General features: G+C 32.3%; 1 protein-coding gene across 1 annotated transcript in view; it reads right to left on the reverse strand.

Annotated features, from left to right (window-relative positions):
- Positions 1-16,579, reverse strand: part of LOC134728878 (ankyrin repeat domain-containing protein 30B-like) — a 47,762-nt gene that overhangs the window by 1,349 nt on the left and 29,834 nt on the right. Inside the window, 9 exon segments of the mRNA XM_063596034.1 lie at positions 208-335; positions 338-1,115; positions 2,240-2,372; positions 2,374-2,403; positions 3,674-3,887; positions 9,468-9,540; positions 9,639-9,667; positions 11,867-11,957; positions 16,438-16,510. Coding sequence (XP_063452104.1) covers positions 208-335; positions 338-1,115; positions 2,240-2,372; positions 2,374-2,403; positions 3,674-3,887; positions 9,468-9,540; positions 9,639-9,667; positions 11,867-11,957; positions 16,438-16,510 — 1,549 coding nt within the window.

The raw sequence follows: 16,579 nt of genomic DNA on the forward strand, positions 1-16,579 counted from the left end.
ATGTTTCTAAGCTGATATAGTAAGTACATTTATCATCTATTTATACATATATATATACACATATATATGTGTGTATATATATATACACACACATATATATATATGTGTGTGTGTGTGTATATATATATATTCAACTAGATTCAGCATTTAGCCAAGGCCATTTTCTTTCAGGAAGGTTGAAAAGTATTTATATTTTTTGATACTTACTTCTCTTTCTGCTTTCTCTTTTTCATATTGATCTATACATTCTTTTAAATGGTTACCATAATTGAATACCTCCTCATTTTTCTCTTTTAGATGACGTTGCATTTTTGTCTCAAGAAACTGAATATTGTTACCTTGCTTTTGTTAACTTTCTTATGTGCATAAACTAATTGCTGTCGAAGCCACCTATTTTTGCTTTCTAGTTGAAATAATTTCTGCTCCAGAGACTCCTGCTGTTCAGTGTGTTTGTCCACATTATCTTGTTCATTTTGATACATGTGTTCAGCTTTCTTCATTTGATACTGTGTTTCACATCGGTCTCTTTGTGCATGTTCCGAAACCAATGCATTTTCTCTTAGATCATCTCCTGCATAATTGAGATTAATTTTGGGGCTTTTGGATTTCCTTTGAGCTTCATAAAGTGGTTGATGGAGCACCTCATTGTTATATATTGTATTACTCACATCAACATTCACTATTCCTTGCAAATGATCATCTCCTGCACTGTGGAAAGCAAGTTCTTGGTTTTTTCTTGATGTGGCACTTTGATCATGGTCTTGTAAAGCAGAAGCCAGTCTAGGATGGTGTGATTGAATTTCTGTCTCCAGTATTTCATTGTCTTGTTTTTCCTTCAATTTAGAAGTCAGCATCGTGTTCTCTGCTGTCAGAACTTTAAGCTGCTCTCTATACTGAGATGCCCTTTTTGTTACTGTTTTCTGTTTCAGTTTTAGGGTCATTTGAAGTTCAGCATTCTTTTCTTGTAAAATCTTAATATCCTCAAAGTATTTATTTTCCTCCACCTGGTGTTGACGTTTCAGTGTGGCTACTTCCAGTTTTAGCATGGCAATTTCCTTTTTCAACATGCAATTTTCATGAAAGAGATCATTTTCACTTTTATGAGTGTGAGAAACCTAAATAAAACAAAATAAACATTTAACTAGCACTCAGTAAAATGGCATATCATAGTTCTTCTGAAATTAAAGAATAACTTGTACGTTTATACAATGAAAGGGTTTTTATAAGTAGGTATCAGTTGAAGAACCATTGAATCAAAACTTCAAATGCTATAGAGCATAAATTCCCCAAAGTTCAAACATTTATTTGGAGACAACGAATTCATGAAAGTAAAAGAGAAATGACTAGAGAATTTTTAAGAGCCTCAGAATTGAAAAAAAAAAAACTTTCCCTGAATTACAACAAGCTCAAAAGCATAAAATAAAAGATTAATCAATTTGACTACATACGAAAATTGGGTTTACACTCTGATGTCTAACCTATACAAGATCCCATACTAAGAGCCTTAGTGCTGCATATATTTAGACAGATAAAACTTCCGGAAGCTCTTTCAGTTCCTTTTTCCTGAGAATATTCTCTAGATATTCTGTTTTTCTAAAAAATATAGTTAATTGTGAGAATTATATTTATGAATGTTTGATAAGTTGAGACATTGTAACAAGCACTTTTAGTTATCACAAGTCTGAAAGGAAAAGATTAAAAATATAAACAAGTTGTAGGATTTTCTCCAAGTCTTCTGAGTCTACATCCAGGACTTCTCCACCAAATCTCAGTTAATTCTACTGGGTAAATATGTAAATATAAAAGAAGTCTTCTATCACAAAACAAAAGTGGTAAAGAAGATAAAATCTAGAGAGCCCTACTTAGAAAACCATGAGCTTATTTACTACTACACTAACTTTTGCTTCCTCTTGATAATGTTTGAGTCAGTATTAAATGTTAACTAGGAAAAATACACTAAACTATGTTGCTAGGAATAAAATACTTACCAATAAATTATCACTAAGTATATGGTAGGGATTATCATTATTTTCAAAAGCTCTTTGTACTGAAATAAGATACTATTTGCATGCCATAATTTATAATAAATAACTGTAGCTACAAAAGTCATAGTTAATTTTAAGACAATACTTTTGTTTGATTTAGACCTGAATAACACATACTAAATCAAAGGGATGTTAAAAGTAATACTGATGAAATAAAGTCAGAAATATAAAATTTTTGCCAGAGATTGATTTACCTGATTCAAATTACTTGTTACACTTTTCAATTCTATATCCTGTATTCTGAGAGCCTCTTCAAGTTGTTGTTTCACTTCTAACTTTTTCCTAAGTTGCTCTTCGGGTCTAATTTTTTCTTTTAATATATCGACATCTCTTCTCTTCTTCTTGATTTAAAGTCAATCTGCCATTAAACATTTTCATTTTGTTAGAAAATAGAATTCACTTTGAGATCTACTTCTTCCTATACTGGTTTATTATTCCAATAAAATTCCTATATTCCTGAATTTTTTTTTCTTTCTAGTTCTCTGGTATTCATTACTCTGTAACCTCTTCCAAATGACATACATACTTGAAAAATAGTGAGAAAAAACTTCTTCTAGTTAGAAAGTTTCTGTTACTAGTAACTTTGACAACTGTTATGGAAAAGAATATTGGAAGCTATCTAGTAAATTTATAAGTTGAAAATTAGTTTTTAAAAAATCACACAGTCAAAATTACTCCTCAATGAGGACAAATCATTTAGAGTTAACTGATTAAAGTGACATTACTTTTTATGAAAAAGGTTTACAGATTTATTAGACATAAATATTTCTACTTATAAAATATGGCAAATATCCCTAAAAATAATTTGAATGTTATAATCTCAGACTAGATTAAAGAGTCTAATATGTGTCATCCCATATGCCTTTTGTTTCTTTTTTGAGTAAGACTTAAACATATCTTGTTGAGTATTATATATTTTTCAACAAATTTTAAATCTCCTTTAGAACAAGAAAGAGTATAAATATTTAATTAAAGAATAAAAATAATATGTATTTTTAACCTAGAACTCTGAATTAATTTTATTTATGTAGGAGAGCGAGAGATGTTGAATAAACTAATCATAAATTATATTTTCTTTATATTCCATGCACATTAAGATTAAAAGTGTATAATTAAAGGAAATTGATTCTTGGAGAGAGAAGAATGGCCGTTTCACACTCTCTTTGTTGAACTGTAAATGAATATAAATTTTCTTGAGAACAATTTAGAAGTAATGAACAAAGAACTTTTTAAAAACTTCCTATAATTTAACTAAATATTTCTATACTGAAGAATTTATTCCAAGTCAATAATTAGAAAGGTAGAAAAAGATTTACATGCAGTTATACCTTGTAGCATTTATAATACAAACAATTAAAAATCAAAAAAATTAATTTCTAAGTAATGGTATTTCCAAATAATGGCCTTCTATATAGCCATTAAAATTGTGATTTAAATAAATATGCATTAATTATCAGTGGAAGTATTCACATTTAAGAACTTTTATTATTTAAAAGAATTTGACACTCTACAAGACAGATTTTTTTCTCCAGTTATATCTCAGAATGTAAGTCAGCTTTTACAAAAAGTATCCTACATACTTTTAGTATAAATAGTTGAAATATTTATTTAAAACTAGGATGTCATACCTCACACTGCAGAGCTCTTGTTCCCATTTAGCTTTTTGGTTCTCTAACTGTGATTTTATTTCTTTTGCTTCTGACAGTTCCTTTTGTAGTACACAAAACTTATTATTCGTTTGTTCCATTTTTGCTGTAATTTGTTCACAGTGATCTTTTTTAAGTTCCCTTCCTCTTTCACAAGAAGGAACTGCATCCAAGATTTTTGATAGGGTAGTTGAATCTGTCCCAAGGAGGAGATAGAAATAAAATATATTAGTACTTTTGGGATATAAAGGGCTGCATATTTTAACAATCACTAACTCATACACTCAACAAATATGTATTGATTGCCTACCATGTGGAAGGCATTATACTAAGCTCTGCAGATTAAACAGAAAAAAAAAACTCTGCTCTTGTTTAGCTTAAAATATACTGAAAAGCAAAGCCCCAGAAAAGTTACAATTATAAATTCAGATAGATACTGTAAGAAAATAGATTGCTAAGAATAGGATCTGTACTAGGTGCATGGAAAATTCCCCTGAGGAATGTATGGCTACACTGAGGAACAAAGATTGAAAAGGAAGCAGTTGAGCAAGGGGGGAAGAAAAGCATTTTAGCCAGTGTGTGGCATGTGCTGAAGCTCTAGTGTAGTCTGCCTCCAGCCAAGAGAGAACAACAGGTACTGATTTTTCTTCTTAGCTAAAATAACTAAAAATAAAACACACAAAATACACTAAACAATTTTTTAGATAGTGGACATTAGGCAAAGAAGATGATAGTCCCTGAAAAACAGAAAAAAAAAGTGGAAACCAAACCTTATGAATGTTTCAGCTTCTTGCTTTGACAGAGATTCCAAGACCTGACACAGGAAACAAAAACTGAGGTGGAACCTACCAGACACTCTTGGTTACAGTGATAAAGCTTAGAGTCTGGTAAAACCAAAGGAGACAGACAATATAGAACAGAACACTGAGGAGGAGACAGAGATACAGAAGCAAAAGCAAGAAACCCCTGGAAATTGCCTCCCAGTATTTAGCAAAATAATGAAGATTGCATGTAAGACAGAAAACTACCTAAGACCAAGCCAGGTCAGAACGGAACTTATAAAATTAGAGAAAATCACACCTGGTGCTCACATAGTGCCAAGAAGAGTGTCTATTTTTATAGATTTGCCTGGGAAGACTCAGACTTCACAGGAAAATGAATAGTCTGAAAGGCCTTGCCTCAGGTGTGGGGAGTCAGCTCATAAAAAGCAAAAATGAAAAGGATCAAGCTGTTTATAAGTAACTCAACTCTATTCTACAATAAAAATCAAGAAGATAAGTAAAGCAATAGAAGATACTTTTAAAAACTAAATTGCACTTCTAGAGATACAAGTTACAATGCTTCAGATGAAAGCTACACTGAGTAGATATGAGCATAGATTGATTTGCCATCATGAAAGAAAAGATTCACAAATTTGAGACACTAGAGAACTATGAGCAAACTCCCAGCAGGTAATATGTATGTCCACAAAGATGTAGAAGGAGAGACAGAAAAAACATCTGAGGAAAAATTGGCTAAATATATTCTAAACTTAACAAATGCTACAATCCCACAGATCCAGGCTGGTATCTGGCTGGAAGTGAAGAAATGAAAATATATGATTGGAATTTCTTATACCATCTATGATATGATATAATATTACTTGAAGGTGAGTTGTGATGAGGTAAATCCATACACTATAAATCCTAAAACAACCATTAAGACAGCAAAGCAAAGAATTATACCTAATAGCCAAATAAACTTATACCACAAAAAGATATGACTAAATCATGAAGAAATATACAACCAGATCAATAACTAAAAAACATTATACCTATATATATATATATACACATATAAAACTAAATCATAAAAATTACTAAACTAGTCTGAAGGAAGCAGTAAAAGAACAAAACAAAGCAAAGAAGATCTGGGACTAATAGAAATCAAACAGCATGCTGACAGACAACTTTTATCACATCAATAATTACATTATAAATTAAACTGGTCTAAAAACCTCTGCTCAAAGGCAGATTGTCAGAATGGATATAAAAGTGAGATCTACCTGTATAACACCTATAAGAAATAAACTTTAAATATAAAGACAAAAATTGGTTAAAGATGAAACAAGATATACCACACTAACACTTGACAAAAGAAGGCTGAGGAAGAGTGGTTGTATTAATACCAAAGTACATTTCATAGCAAAAACATTATCAGCAATAAACAAGGTGATTTTATAGTGACAAAGGGTTCACTGAATCAAGAAAACATAACAGTCCTAAATATTTATGTAGATAATAACATAAATGCTTCAAAATACATGATACAAAAATAGACAGAACTGCAAAAGAAATGGACAAATGCCTAAGTATAGTCTAAAATTTCTAAACCCCTTGCTCAAGTGGTAGAATAAGGAGGCAGAAAATCAGCAAGAATATGGTAGACTTAACACCATTCTTCAGAAGTACTCAAGGACTATATTCTAGATTATATCTTAGTAAAAGGATTAAGAAGGATTTAAGTCATACAAAACATGTTACCTGACCCAAAAGCAATCAAATTAAAAATCAATAATAAAAATGTACCTGAAACAACTCAACTATTGGAAATTAAGTAACATAACATCCAAATAACCCTGGGTTGGTTCCAAAAATAGTAAAAAGAAAAATTAGAAAGTATTTTGAACTAACTTCAAATGAAAACACATTAGATATTGTAAAATGCATCTACAACAGCACTTAAATAAAACTTTTCAGCATTGAATGTCTACATTAGAAGACTCTCAAGTAAATAACTTCGACTTATACCTGAAGAAACTAAAAAAAAAAAAATAAGAAAGTAAATTCAATGGAAGCAGAGGAAAGGATAAATATTTGTATTGGTTTGAATGTCTTTGTCCTTGCAATTTTCATATGCCAAAATCAAATCACAGAGGTGATGTTATTAGGAGGTAGGAGTTTTTGGATGTAATTAAGTCATGAGGGCCAACCCTTCATAAATGGATTAATGCTCTGACAGAAATAACCCCAGAGAGCCTCTTTACCCTTTCTGCCATGTGAGGGCACAGGGAAAAAGAATGCATCAATGAATCATGAAGTGGTACCTCTTCAGACATCAAATCTGATGATACCTTGATCTTGAACTGTGCAGCTTCCAAAATTGTGAGAATTCAATTTATGTTGTTGATAAGCTCCCAACTATAGATTTTTTAAATACTAGGCAAAGAGAACTAAAACATCAGAGATGGAACTAATAAAACACAAAAATGATAGAAGAGTTGAAAAATACCAAACACTTTGAGAGGATCGATAAAAGCAAAAGTCTATCTAGCCAAACTAGCTCTTGAAAAGAGAAAGCTACAATTACTAACTTTGGAAATGAGTTAATGTGACATTATTTTAGATTCTACGGATAGTTAAAAATACAAGGTAATATTATAAAATTTATGTGAATAAACATGACAACTTAGACAAAATGGACAAATTCATTGAAATGTGAAAATTACCCTCTGATCTTTGACAAAACTGGAAAAAAAGCAATGTGAAAAGAATTCCCTATTTAATAAATGATGTTGGGAAAACTGGCTGGCCATATGCAGAAAACTGAAAGTTGACCACTTCCTTACACCTTATACAAAAATTAACTCAAGATGGATTAAAGACTTAAATGTTAGACCTAAAACCATAAAAAGCCTAGAAAAAATCCTAGGCAATACCATTCAGGACATAGGCATGGGCAAATACTTCAGAACTAAAACATCAAAAGCAATGGCAACAAAAGCTAAAATTGACAAATGGGACCTAATTAAACTAAAGAGCTTCAGCACAGCAAAAGAAACTACCATCAGAGTGAACAAAATGAACAGGCAACCTACAGAATGGGAGAAAATTTCTGCAATCTATCCATCTGACAAAGGGCTAAATCCAGAATGTACAAGAACTTAAACAAGTTTTTAAAAAAAATCAAACAACCCCATCAAAAAGTGGGTGAAAGATATGAACAGACACTTCTGAAAAGAAGACATTTATGCAGCCAACAGACACGTGAAAAAAATGCTCATCATCACTGGCCATCAGAGAAATGCAAATCAAAACCACAATGAGATACCATCTCACACCAGTTAGAATGGCGATCATTAAAAAGTCAGGAAACAACAGGTGCTGGAGAGGCTGTGGAGAAATAGGAACACTTTCACACTGCTGGTGGGAGTGTAAACTCGTTCAACCATTGTGGAAGACAGTGTGGCAATTCTTCAAGGATCTAGAACTAGAAATACCATTTGATCCAGCGATCCCATTACTGGATATATACCCAAAGGATTATAAATCATGCTACTATAAAGACACATGCACACATATGTTTATTGTGGCACTATTTACAATAGCAAAGGCTTGGAACCAACCCAAATGTCCATCAATGATGGACTGGATTAAGAAAATGTGGCATATATGTACCATGAAGTTCATATGTACTATGAAGTCTATACTGCACTGTTTCAGGGAAATAATGTGTTACAACAGCATAGCTTTAATGGTCCATAGGTCACAGTTTTCACTTTTATTAAAGTAGATGATTGTACATAGTGATACTTGAAATATTTTAGTTTCAGTTTCTAATATATCAAAAATCAGTAGGTAAAAACCAACTTAAATGAAGACTGATATCTCGTTTTTATTTTCATATATTTGTTTTTTGCATAAACAAACTTTAATTAGTTGTGGTGCAGTTATATAATGGAATTCTATAAGGAACCTAATATAAACAAAATCAGAGTTAATTCTACACATTATGGATGGATCTAACAATATAATGCTGATCAAACAAAGAATGTTACAGAAAATTACACAATGTACAATTATTTACATATTAGAAGTTGAAAACAAATTCTACATATTATCTATGACCGTGCACATATGTTGTATAATGTTTAAGCATGCATAGGAATAATATAAAAAACCAGTTTAGACAATTGTTTACCTCTAAACAATGAAAAGACACAAAGCCAAATGCTTCAGAATCACAGTTTTACCAAAATGATCATAAAGAAATGATTACTTCTCCCACTTATTATTATTATCATTATTTCTGTTTGTTTGTTTTTGAGACGGAGTCTCGCTCTGTCCCCTAGGCTGGAGTGCAGCGGCGCCATCTCGGCTCACTGCAAGATCCGCCTCCAGGGTTCACGCTGTTCTCCTGCCTCAGCCTCCCGAGTAGCTGGGACTTACTTCTCCCAGTTTTTAAAAATTAAGGGTACCACACACAAACACACATATACATGCACACAGGCACAAACGTGCACACCACATACACACACACACACACACACACACACACACAGAAAGTAAGCTAATCAGAACAACAGATTTCCTTAGGATGCTTCAAATGACTACAGTCCCATGAGGTAACCAATGTTAAAACACAATTGGCATGTCAAAATTGAAGCTTTCCCTGCAGTAAAGGGTAGAATTTGAATCAATTTTTGAACAGAAAAAAATATTAGAGTTTAAAAATACACCTTCTTGAATCTTTAAGTCATACAGACATTCCCAATACAAAACATTACAGTATGAGGACATGAAAGCAGAAACACCTGAAATTAAAGCTACTTTTTAAAAAAACTAATTAAAATTCGTGTTCTTGTAAGTAATCAGTTTTTCAAATGTGGATACCACTATTGACATTATTAACTCAAATATTTCCATAATATTTGAAAAATAAACATTGGGGAGATGAGACTATTAATATGTCAACTATTGAAATATTCATTTTAATATAGTTGAACTGTAAAATTTACCTGCTCTCAATGTTTGTTTATTCTTCCATTCTAAGCCTTTATTTGGAACAGAGTTTTGCATTTCAATGGCAGGCTAAATGGGTTTGGAAGAAAAATGATTAATAACGAATGTGTACTTCACAAAATACATAGTTAATAAATAATTCAAGGTAAAATTATAACGCTCAATACCTCAAAGTGAGAAGGCTTTTCAGGAGACTCTAAAAAGCAAAAGAGATTTATTATCAGTCATAAGTAAATATGACAAAACCAGCCACAAATGAATCCAGTGATAGTATCTAACTAAGTCCTTTTTCTCAGCTTTGAGAATGATTCCTTTAGGTTTAGGGGGTTTTCTTTCGGTATGTTTCTTTAGGACACTCACATGACAGAAATACACTGAAGAAACTAGGAATCTAGGCTTCATCAAACATGCACTTAAGACTTCAAAAGTCAGAATGTGTTGTGCATGCAAAATGTGTTGATATTAATATGTATATGCTGAGTGATGAAAAGAGAAATGATCTTTGATCAGAGGAGCAAATTATGACCCGGAAAAAATAAATGTCAAAGCTGAATATAGAATCCTACACCATATATTCAATGAAATACACTGGAATAATTTATATTATTATATTAATCATGTTCTTTAATTTGTCCTACAATTGAGATGGTACACCATTATGATGAGAGTTCAGCTGAATGCAGAACTGACACCTCATCACTGAACATGTTACAAATTGATCAGCTTGGATATTTACTTAATGGATAATACTAAATAAAATATTCATTGTTTCCCATATCCTTGCAGTGTAATCATATGCCTACATTGCTGTATCCTCTAGTTTATCCTCAGAAATTTTCTTGATTCACTCATGCAAAAAATACTATAAAACTCATTAAAAAATATTGTATAATGAGCTTTCAATATTGATATGTTTATTTGAAAATTTATGGCAACATACTTATCACATATAAATAACATTTTATATTTTTAAATCAGGACAATATTTATTTTAAAAAACAATTTTAGAATTCAAGTAATAAATTCTGTAATTTTTTGTTTCTAAAAATTAGTTGGCTTTGTTTATTATGGTAAGTGTCTAATAGATTTTTATAGAACAACAATTTTACCAAAACAATTTGCTTCATTAAAAATAAAGCTAATGCTCTTAGATTCAAATATCTCTCATTTGAATAGCTAATATCAACAAAATATAAACATTTATGCCTGATAGTAATAGAGAAAACTAATGAGTCACCATGGTTTACTCCAATTCTAGTAATCCTCCTGCTTCCGGTAGTCTCTGGAGTACCCACAATCTAATCTTCTGGAGTGCAAATATTGTAAATGCATCTGAAGTGAATTCACTCAAATTTCCTTTTCAGAAACTCCAAAGTTGGCTGGCTATCTTCTTTCTTGCTGTGTTTCATGCCTCACAATCCCTCTTCCTTAGCCAAAATAATGTCTACATCTGTGGTCTTGATTCTTCCCATTCAACATCTTTTAAAATCAATTTTCCCAACACTTTCTTTCTCTTTGATTAGGGTAGTATCTGACATCTGTAATTACTATTTCTTTACCTCTTTTTTCCCCTCTGGTCAGAAACATACTCAGAAATAAAAGCAATATAATGCTTTCTCTTGACCCTGTTATGTCTTGAACTTCTATCCAACTGCCCTTCTTCCAGATTTTTCCAAAGGAAAGGCTGTGCAAGGACCACCAGCAACAGCATCACTTGAGAATTTATTAAAAATGCCAGAATCCCAAGTCTGCTGAGTCACAGCGTGCATTGTTAACAAGGTATTCAGCTGATTTTCTAAAGTGTGAAAACTTCTCGTCTATACTGAGTGTATATAACAAATTATATACACGCATGGCTGTGCAAATATGCTTATATTCACATACTGCAGATAAAACACAACTCTCCATGGTCAGGTGCTTCCATCCCTAATGCCTTCCCACCGGTGAGAAAGACAAGACTGACAACATGTTTGCTGTAATTCTCTGCCAAATTTTGGTAATGGAAGGTCACTTTATATTCTTCCCAGCTTTCTAACCATGCTCTATCTTTCTCTGAAGAGTTCTTTTATTTTACCATTCTCCATTATGTAAACCTGCTTCTTGTTCCCTCATGTACTCCCTGTACTCTCTGTCTTCCTCAGTCTTCATTCCCTGTTTTACTCCTTTCCTCAGGTCTTAGAGTATGTTGAATTTAAACTAATAATTCAGCTCTTTTTTGGCACTCTCAATATAATCTGTTGCCAACACCTGAGAAGACACATAACTTTCACTGCCTTTGTTCTTCCATGTTATGCATTTAAAAAATAATTTTCTCTGGGTGTCAGAGTATATCAGTCCTCATGCTTTGAGACAAACATTTGGACAAAAGATGTTTTAAATAAAAAATGGTTCTTACCTTCTATTTTGCCATTTGTTGTCTTTATTTCTTTTTGATATGTAGCCTCAGGTAAACACTCATAATTCTGTGTATCACTCACAGAGATAATCTGTTAAAGATAATATTAATAAATAATTTCTTTTTTTACTATTTTTTTATTTTGTTTTTCTGAGATGAAGCCTCGCAGGGTTGCCCAGTGGCATGATCTTGGCTCATTGCAACCTCCGGCTCCAAAGACCAAGTAATTATCCTGCCTCAGTGTCCCGAGTAGCTGGGACTACAGGCATGAGCTACCACACCTGGCTAAATTTTTGTATTTTTAATAGAGACAGGGTTTCACCATGTTGGCTAGGCTGGTCTCAAACTCCTGACTTCAAGTGATCTGCCCACCTCGCCCTCCGAAAATACTGGGATTACAGGTGTGAGCCACCACAGCCTGCCTCAATAAATAATTTCAATTTAAAAATAATAATGACAAGCATCACATTTTTTATTAAAAATCTTTTTTAAAACACATTTTTTAACTTTAAAGGCAATTAGATTTAAGGCTGTTCACATATTGAAAACAAAAACATTTCAAGAGAAAACCTCAAATATGCTCTGTAGATCACGCTTATCTTTTACTTTCATGTGGCTATTGACTAGGTTACTGAGCAAGGAAAATAAATCATATTCGCCAAAAAATTCACTCATGCATATTTTAAAAGGAATTTACTTCAAAGTATCTGCCTTACACTGTAGTCCTCACCAAAAACAATAGGACATACAAACAAAATACAAATGATTCAACATTTGACATATGCATAATTATAGATTTTTTTGGTTAAAAACTATGCATGGCATGAAGAGAATTTTCAGAGTATGTCGTGCGAAGTAGGAACAGAACTCTGTTAAAAGCTGTTTCATTTAGGAAAACAAGGGCTTAAAATAATGAAAATAATTTTACATCTTTTTTGCTGATACAGAACTGCTTGAAAGGAAAGATTCATAAGGAAAATTTATATTTATGTTATTTTTAAATGAAAGCAAACAATCATTAGATAAAGTATGCAATTCATTCTTAAGGCATAACTTCAGAAAAGTAGAGCAAGCCTTCATATAAAGAGAAAAATAAAAACAAGTGTTCGTGAAACATGACCTATGTGGCTGCAAACATGGCTGCCACAAAGAAACTCAAAGAGTTCTATTTGTGAAAAGAATGTCTACTTATTAAAATACTACTCAACCAAATTGTTGTTATTATAGTTTTACAGGTGTCCTATTTCTCATGTTTATCCAACTCCAGAAATGTTCCTTCAGATCTATACTGGATAATCAAAATATACCAATACTGATATTTTGAAGTCCCAGGCATTATCTTTTCAAGTTCCAAGTTGAGCAAGACTAAGACTACAGTTTAAACTCTTTCTCCCTGAATCCAGTTAGAGCTTTTGTACATCTAGATATACACAGAATCATATAATTGCCCATAAATCAATGCAGACAAATTATTTAGTTTTTAGACAAACAACTTTGGAACTAAATAGATTCCTAGTGCCTTCTAAGCCTTATTTTCTTTTGCACTATTCTACACTGGCTTCAAAATTAATCCTGCAAATTAGCAGAATTGCACTATGCAGCTATTATCTACTTGATACATGATTATAAAGTATGTTCTGATAAATGTCAGAAAATAATTTCTTGGTTTGCTTGTTTGTTTTTTGAGATGGAGTCTCGCTCTGTCACCCAGGCTGGAGTGCAGTGGCATGATCTGGGCTCACTGCAAGCTCCACCTCCCAGGTTCACACCATTCTCCTGCCTCAGCCTCCCGAGTAGCTGGGACTACAGGTGCCCGCCACCACGCCCGGCTACTTTTTTGTGTTTTTAGTAGAGACGGGGTTTCACCTTGTTAGACAGGATGGTCTCGATCTCCTGACCTCGTGATCTGCCGGCCTTGGCCTCCCAAAGTCCTGGGATTACAGGCATGAGCCACCACACCTGGCCCTTAGATTTTTTTTTTTTAGCTAAAATAACCTAGAACAAAAATTTACTCTTATGTAGTTTATAGTATTGTAGAAATAATTAAAATTTAAAAAGTTAAATTACATGTTATATTTTGCAGTATCTCTTCCTAATTTACAGTTGTATTAATTACCTCTTGTGTGGAAAAATATGAAAGTTTAGTCTTTAATAGTACCTTATTTAACTGGGTTTGCATTGAAATAGTATAGGTTGTTTCTATTCTGAACGGCAAAAAGCTAAGTATAAATAATTGTATAAATTCTGCTTCTTCCAAGAAACAGAGAAAAAAAGAATAAATCATGGAGATGGCAATGATTGATTAATGAAAATCATACATAGCCACTAAATAGAAACCTGTAAATAAATATGCTGACAATTGAGACAGCAATGCTCTAAAAAGCAGACACTGAAGAAATGTATTCTGTGAGAAAAAAGTCTGGGGCAAATCATTTTTAAAAAGGTGAAAGAGGAGGGAGAAACAAACAAGAGAGGTGACCAGTGAATCAAGTATGAGCTTCAGTCATGAAATAAAATGAAAAACAACAACTATAAGACATATGATGAAACACATAAAGTACAGACTTTTGTTCATAATATATTCCTATAATGCTGATCAGTATTTACACTACAATTAGTTATTTGTTAATACCTGGGTAATAAAGATTTTAATTTTATTATTATATAATAAGACATTCAATTAGTTAAACATGGTCTTCAGCCAATACCTAAAAGCGGGAACATTCTTACTACAGAGAGAGAAAAAATTTAAAATCGAATGTTCCATAAACTTTTCACCTGAAGAAAGTACTGGTAATCAGAATTTTAGAGTAATGTATTCCTTGAAAAGATATGTTTAATAGAACATGAGTTTTGGATGGGCGTGGTGACTCAAGCTGTAATCCCAGCACTTTGGGAGGCCAAGGCGGGCGGATCATGAGGTCAAGAGATAGAGATCATCCTGGCCAACATGGTGAAACCCTGTCTCTACTAAAATTACAAAAATTAACTGTGCATTGTGGCATGCGCCTGTAGTCCCAGCTACACAGGAGGCTGAGGCAGGAGAATTGCTTGAACCCAGAAGGCAGAGGATGCAGTGAGCCGAGATCACACCACTGCACTCCAGCCTGCATGACAGAGAGACTCTGTCTCAAAAAAAAAAAAAGAACATGAGTTGAGATTAAAATTATTTTAATCTAAACTCCACTTGGAGGATACTAGAAAATATAGTGTAATCTTCTTTCCTATTTACTACATATCTCTGATTGTCTTCTTATTTGAGACATATTTTCACATGAATTTATGCATTCTAAATATTAAAAGAAAATATAAATTTAAGCCATATTTTTGAAATGCATTATATTTAATTATAAGATATATCATGCATATTATCTCACTTGTAATATTCCATTATATAAAAATTCATTTGTCAGCTTATTTATTCACATTGAAAACCTCTTAAAATCCTTTTTATAGGCAAGACTGTATTCTGGGTACACTAGGATGCACACACGTATGTTTTCTAACCTGCAGTATCTCATAGTGATGCAAGAGCTCCAAAATGACTATTTAAATAACTAAATACAAAATCTTCCGTAATTTAAGATTTTCAAATGTGATCAAAGATCTTTGAACAATATATTTAAAAACTGCAATTTAAAAATTCTGAAATTAAAATCTTACTATATGCTTATTCAGAGTCTCTGCTTCCAGAACTGGTTGTTTACTTGGGGTAAAATCTGCATTCTTCATTTAGATGAAGAACTTAAAGCATACTTTTAATGAAAAACTTAGAAAACACACTGGCATGCCTTAATAATACAGATTCTGAGAAACAGAATTTACATTTCTAAATTTCTACAATTATTTTTAAAATTAGAGATAAGGTCTCACTATGTGCCCACACTGGTCTCAAACTCTTGGGCTCAAGCAATCCTCCTGCATCAGCCTCCCTGGTAGCTGGAACAACAGGCATGCACCACCATGCCCAAATAAATTTTCACAATTTCTAATATTATTTTGGTGTAATTAAAGAACCAAGAAGAGAAACTGAGAGAAAACTCTCTCTTGAAAACTACATGATATCAAAATAATACATGCAAAAAAAAAACCCTATATGCTATGTGGCACAGTTTCGGAACTGAACAGTATCAGAGAGATTCCTTGATTACTATAATAAGAAACTGGGTCCATCAAGACAAATTTAAGCATGAATTTTGTTTTAAGTTACAAAAGAATAATTTTAAAAGTCACAGTAAGTTTACTTATCCAAATAAATCTTTACCAGATTTTATATATTCTCTATTGTGGAAAAGTTTTTTCTAGTATAATGTTCCTGTCACTATGTATTCTCCAGCCCATTCCATTTTTTGGCCCTCACACCCTCAAAGTATTTACCAATCATTTGTTATTTACTAAAGTAAAAAAACAAATAACTGTTTAAATCAACTACTCATATTTCTATAAAATGTTTTTATCTGACCAACTTCATATTACCAACATGAAATAATGATACATACACCACTGCTAAGAAATACTATACAGAAATATATTGCAACTGAGAAAATCAACTTCACAAAAGAATATTTTACCTTGGTAGCAAGATTAAAGTCTTCCTCAACTTTTGTACACTGTGAATTTTCAATAGTCCGTGTGCCAAAAAAACTTTAAAGAAAAATGATACAACATAAATGAGCAAATTCATATATTTAAAAAGAAAATCTGCTAGTTCAT

Source organism: Pan paniscus, chromosome 14 (genome assembly GCF_029289425.2).
Source record: "Pan paniscus chromosome 14, NHGRI_mPanPan1-v2.0_pri, whole genome shotgun sequence".
Taxonomy (NCBI): domain Eukaryota; kingdom Metazoa; phylum Chordata; class Mammalia; order Primates; family Hominidae; genus Pan; species Pan paniscus.